The following is a 6,256-nucleotide window of genomic DNA, read 5'->3' on the forward strand; positions in this document are numbered from 1 at the left end:
CCTATGTTTGCTGTACAAACATAGGCGCAGTAAAATGACATAAGAAACTTCATACAAAATTACAAGTACAAAATTTATATAAAATAAAATAATAAAAAAAAGGTGACAACCCATCAACCAAAAGCTTTCCTAAATAGCACAGACTTGAAATGCTTTTTAAAGATATCAACAGAGTGGAGCACACGAGCGGACAGGGGTAAGTCACTCCACAGTCTGGGGGCTCCAGCCTGAAAGGACCGGTCCCCCCGAGTTTTAAAGTGCACCATAATGTGACAATAAAAAGCCACAAAAGAGAAACAGAAAAGTGACAAAATGTGTGACAAAGACACGACAAAAAAGCAATTCATTTAGATTTTTTAGCGTTTTGTAAGCCTTGGCTTTCAAATGAGGCGTTACTTTGGCCTATGGGCTGTAACATTTTAAATTTGGGTAAAGCCAAATTGGAGAAGATGCACTTGGTTAAAGGAACATCCTAACTTTATTGTGAGCCTGGTTGTTTGGTTTCAGCGGTGACAGCTCATGCTCCCATTGTTTACGTCTATAAAGTGAATAAAAAGTGGATTAGAATGAACGGTCTACATGCAAACACCGGAAATCCCACCCATACTTCACGCAAAGGCTCATGGGGCGGAGGAATAAGATGGATAAGTAAATACAAATACACCTAAACATATAGACTCGTTCAAAATGTTTTTTTGACATACCTCAAAGTCATAAATACACAGGTTTCAGGATACCATAGACAAGGTCAAAAGATGTACAGTACACCTCCACACTGCAACACCTGTGTGCCCCTTCCTCCCCCTTATATAGGGCACAAGTTTACTCACCTTCACTTAGGTGCACAATCACTTACGCACTTATTGAAGCACCAACAAGCCCTTTATTGAAGTGCTTATTGAAGCACCAACAAGCCCTTTACTGGGCTTAATATGCTTATTGAAGCACTTATTGAAGCACCAATAAGCACTTTATTGATGTGCTTATTGAAGCACTTATTGAAGCACCAATAACCACTTTATTGAAGTGCTTATTGAAGGACTTCAATAAACAGGAAGCATGAGTTTTCTGCTCTCACTTCCTGTTGTGTGTCTCACACTCGGTGCATCTGTTTGAAGCTAAGACTTTGTGATCGAGCTGCGACTGTAGACCTGCACCCTCAGGCCCAGAAGACTTGCACCATGAAGGCCCTGTGGTGGAGCTGCGTGCTGGGGCTGATGTGCATCTCTGCCTCCCGGGGCAACGCAAACGCAATCACAGGTGAGCGCTGTCTGACAGTATCATGGAGACTTTAGAAATATAGATTTGGAGGGAAATACAAAGGAGTTACAGTTATTTAACTTCAAATCTCACCAGGAGATTTGGGGAGAAGGTTTGGAGAATGTTTCACTACGATGAACACAAGATCACACAGTCAAGCATCAGTTGCCTATTGTTGCATCTCGTGGTTTTGGATTTTAGGCATAAAAACTGCAAAGCAGATCACAGCAGAATGGAGGAGTGACAGTTGTGATAAAATGTGCCACAATATAATGTGCCACATATATTGCAACCGGATTCGAACCATAAACTTTATCTCTTATTTGTGTGTGTGTGTGTGTGTGTGTGTGTGTGTGTGCGTGCGTGTGTGTGTGTGTGTGCATGCGTGTGCGTGTGTGTGTGTGTGTGTGTGTGTGTACATTAGAAAAAGTGCACCGTCTTGACTCATGTCCTTCTCGGCCGCCTATTGCAAACAGCACTTGTTGTCCTTTTATGGTGAACGAAGCAGTGACATTTGCTAAGTCGTCCTCACAGCCTCAACCTCACCAACTCAACTTCAGAAAGTTTCAGGCGGGTTTTCTCACATTTCTGTGAAAGTGACCCTGAAAAGTGAACCTGCAAATTGTGAAACGTGCCTTTAAACTCATCCCTGTAAGGAAATGGGATACGACAAATATGTTTGGAAAGTCAGAAATGAGGGTGGATCAACTGACTAACATTTCAATTCAGTGGCTCTCTCTTTCATTGTTTGTGATTTAAAAAAACAAAAATCAAATATAGGGCTTTTAAAGGGACTAGACGGAATTTAAAAATGTTACAATTATGTATTTTCCTCCCCCTACATGTTCCAGCCATGTCCTAATGTGTAGAATGAGCCCAGACCTGTTCACCGCAACTGCCTCTAAAATCCTGCACTGTCGCACAAATTTGTTATTTCAGGCCGAAGTAACAACTATCTCCATCGTCATGCATGAACTTAGCATAGAGACTGACCTGAGGAGGCAGTGGCGAGCAAAAGAATATAACACCTTCCATCCAGTCCCTTTAAGCACTGATTTCAATAAGTTTCAACAACAAACCAAAATACAAAGCATCATATAAAATGCAAGAAAAGTCCAACAAAACAAATCACACATTTGAAACAGAAGAAACCTATCTTAGATCCAGGTCAGTTTTTATTGGGACTGCCTACTAAAACAACATATTCTAATTCTAAATTATTGAAAAAATTCCTTTCCTTGGCTAGGAAAAGTATATTGAACAAGTGGATTATGGACAAACCACCTACAGTCACAGAGTGGTACAGTGAGATTTTTAAAGTGTTGCCAATGGAAAGGATAAGTGCTAAATTGAGAGGAAATGATGATTTGTTTTTAGATATTTGGCAGCCTTTTATAGATCACCTACCTGGAAATCTTAGAGATGTTATTATTAAAGGATCAGCTACAGTAGCCTAATATTTTAGATGAATAATACCGTGTTTAACTTTGATGTTGTTGCCCGTGTTGGAAGAATCATTGTATTTTGTTTTGTTTTTTCATGGTGTGCCCATCTTCTATTTATTTCATGTTTAATTTGTTTTATATAGTCTGCTCAGTGTTATTTGTGTATGTGTGTGTGTGTTTTGTTATTTAAAAAAAAAAAAAAAGCCAAATAAAGTCTTATTAACAAAAAAAAGAAACAGAAGAAACCTCAGGGAACTGTTCCAGCCTCACCGTATTTAGTCCTAACTCTAGGAACCACCAAATGACCCTGAAGTGATTCATGTGGCTCTAACATATCAGCTACATGGTGGTGTTTGATTTCAAAATGTTGTCTTCATCTCTAGTGACACCGATGGGTTACGAATGATCATGAGAAAATACATGTACAGCAACTCCTTACCGGGCCCCACTCAATAACATGCTGTGTAAAATAGATACTATAGTGCAAAACTAGTCTAACTATTCGTTGCTCCATCTCTTCCCGCAGCTACACAAACGCCCTCCTCCACCTCGGAAGTACGTTTCAACTCCTCTGTCACCATCAGTTGCTCCATCACCTCCATACGCGCCGCCAGGGGACTGTACTTGAAGCGGCACTTTGACGACCAGGACGTCATCTACCTGCACTTGAAGCGAGGTCAAATCGCTAAGGACACCATCGCTGACAGGTTCGAGGGACGGACAACGTTCAAAGCGGAGATCCGCGGAGAAACATTCCTGGACATCGCCATCACCCTGTCCCGGCTGCAGGTGGATGACACTGATCTGTACTCCTGCCTCTGGACGACCATTGAAAGCGGGAAACCGGAAACGCACGCCAACAACGGAAGCATTGTCATAGTCAAAGGTAAACATTCTTTTTTTCACCAGTAAAACTACATAAACTACACTGAACAAACAAAGAGACCAGAGTTGGGAGATATAGAAAAACTTCCAGGACTATGGGGTCCAGAAAACTGTTTGTGGGACTCCCCAGGGCTGCCATTTGTCACAGGCATTGTTCGTCCCTTGTGTCGGCAGACTACAGGATGTCCTCATCTAATTTTGCAGGATATTGTCCAATAGGCCATAAAAAGGGGCTTTGGCACCTCGCAGATGCAGACAGATAGGCTACTCCGCTATATGTTTCAGAATTCTGCTGCCTGTTCAATGTATTTGTTCCTATTGCTGTTAGCATTTAGCCATCAAGCATTGCAAATAACCCATTGACCGCATTTAGGTGATGTCAAAATTCAATTAGTAAGTCTTTTTAGATCATACTTTACTGTATCTTTTGAATAATTTTGTAACCAGGGCAAATTTGCCCAGGGTCTGCCAGGATCTGTGCCGATGTAGCCTACTGTTTAAATATTTATTTATTTCAGATATATACAGCACACTCTAAATAGGAAAAGAATGCAGACTGGAAACGCCTGTATATTCTACCGTCAGATAGGAATAGGTTGGAAATCCAGGAGTTGGGCAGACAGGATAAGGCCTGCGGGGTGGAAGGCTGATGACAGAGAGAATGGGAGTAAATGTCTTCGTAAACTATCACAGACATTGATAATTAGCTGATTCAATCTATGATGTCAAGCTATATCCACACGAAGACAAAACGCTTATATTTTCAGAAACTTTCTTTACAAGCACGAAGCCAGCTCAGTAAATGTGTGCGTCCACATGGGTTGACTCAGGTCTGTGAAAACGGCGCATGAATCAGTGTGTGAGTCAGTGCAGTAGCAGTGTTTACATGGCTGCAGTTGTTGTTGTCAGGCTATTGTGGTGAAATAACTCTTGATTCACTAGTAGTTCATGACAACTTGAGATTTTTTTGGAAATCCCACAGCAACTATTTGAAGTGTCTTAGTGTCCATACAAAGTCAACTTGGGGACTAAACACAAACATATTTTATCAAGCCAGTGTTTTGGGGTCTGTTAACGATCATTTTCCAAACTAGCTCCCAGAGGGAAAGATCTCAAAACGCCGTTTACGTGGCTCCGTTGTTACAACGTCTGTGCAACTTTTACTATGACATCACAGAGTGGTGTCTGTTATCCATAATCTACTGACTTTATAATGAGTTTGACTCATGGATCTATGATGGTTTTACTCCGCTCCTCTTCCTCACTGCAGTCCACAAGCCACAGGTGACAAGTAGAAAAACACGGCCGAGTCAGTCTGTGTTTTTGGACTGAGCAAAAGTCGGAACTCTCCTCCTCGTCTCTTCTGTAGATCGTAAATCCTTGAATCCGTTTCATTTTCACTGTTTACATTCCACATAAGTTTACTGCACATGTGCTTCTACATCTGGTTCTATTATCTGTGTTAGCGTCACAGCGCCTCACACAGGCCTGGAAGATGAATTGCGCCGTCTTCACAGACCTGAGTCGACCCATGTGGACGCACACATTTACTAAGCTGGCTTCGTACTCACAAAGAAAGTTTCTGAAAATATAAGCATTTTGTCTTTGTGTGGATAAAGCCTTGCGTTGTTTTTCATCTCGATGGTAAGACGTCCACCAGGAAACACAAATTTACTGTGCTTGTTCTTGTGACTGCAGAATACGTCCCGGAAAAAGTCCACCCACAGTGCGATGACGGCATGGTAGACGTCCTGTGCATTGTCCTGAGCATCATCTCCATCCCTTTTGTCTTGTGCATCCTCATTTTCTCCGCATTCCTCTTTTGTAAGCATGTAAGTACATAATCACACACCACGTGTCTCGCATCATAGATTACAGCAGCTAATATTCAATGTCTTCCCCCCCCCAGTTTACAAAGAAATTTACACCCAGCCACTCGGTCGTCAGCCCTCCAGCGCGCAGGCCTGTGCCTGTTTGCCCACCCCCTGGATTTCAAACCTATTCTTATCTGAATACGTCCATGAGCTCCACCTTCAGCCAGGAGTATTTGCATTGAGAAACGTATGGGGAAAACGTTATATGGCACAGGTCATTGGCTCTTCACTGGTGGGTCACATATAAAGTTGATTAATAGACTACCCCATGGTCAATGCTCATCAAAACAACAACTCAAAATCAACCAAACTATAGGAGGAAGTATGTTTTGATAGTGGGGAAATGTAACTGAGTCACTGAGTTATGGCCATAGCGACTCATGTGACTGACAATAGTGACAAACCCAGTGACTCCTGCATCGCATTTCAATCCCATATCCTATCATTAATAATAATAATGGCTTACACTTGCGCTTTACAAGCCTGTGTTACCAAGTTTCTCAAAGTGCTACCCTGTAGTCATTATTCATTCAATCACTCCATACTTGATGGTGGTAAGCTACTAGTGTAGCCACAGCTGCCCTGGGGAAGACTGACGGAAGTGAGGCTACCAGTCTATGCCATCAGCCCCTCCGACCACCAACGCAGACACGGGGAGAACATGCAAACTCCACAAAGAAAGACCCCCTCCGGCCGGGGATTGAACCTGGGACCTTTTAGTATCGGTGTCCAGACACAGCGATGGCGACGTCTGAGAGTGTCGGCTGTGATTGAGGAAACAGTGCATTTCAA

At 42.3% G+C, this 6,256-nt stretch overlaps 1 protein-coding gene across 1 annotated transcript; it reads left to right on the forward strand.

The window, feature by feature from the left end:
• Window positions 1-1,112: 1,112 nt before the first annotated feature.
• On the forward strand, window positions 1,113-5,770 carry LOC306978849 (uncharacterized protein). The gene is made up of 4 exons (XM_079577537.1): window positions 1,113-1,260; window positions 3,232-3,591; window positions 5,289-5,422; window positions 5,500-5,770. The coding sequence occupies exons 1-4, from the start codon at window positions 1,182-1,184 to the stop codon at window positions 5,644-5,646; spliced, it is 720 nt and encodes a 239-aa protein (XP_079433663.1). The 5' UTR covers window positions 1,113-1,181; the 3' UTR covers window positions 5,647-5,770.
• The last annotated feature ends 486 nt before the right edge of the window (window positions 5,771-6,256 follow it).

The sequence above is a fragment of the Gobius niger genome (genome assembly GCF_951799975.1).
Source record: "Gobius niger genome assembly, chromosome: 19".
NCBI lineage: Eukaryota > Metazoa > Chordata > Actinopteri > Gobiiformes > Gobiidae > Gobius > Gobius niger.

Excerpts from the sequence above, each read along its gene's own strand:
- LOC306978849 (XM_079577537.1), top strand. The coding sequence starts at position 1,182 with ATGAAGGCCCTGTGGTGGAGCTGCGTGCTGGGGCTGATGTGCATCTCT. Across the intron at positions 1,261-3,231 it reads CAACGCAAACGCAATCACAG|CTACACAAACGCCCTCCTCC; the intron begins GTGAGCGCTGTC and ends CTCTTCCCGCAG. Across the intron at positions 3,592-5,288 it reads AAGCATTGTCATAGTCAAAG|AATACGTCCCGGAAAAAGTC; the intron begins GTAAACATTCTT and ends TTGTGACTGCAG.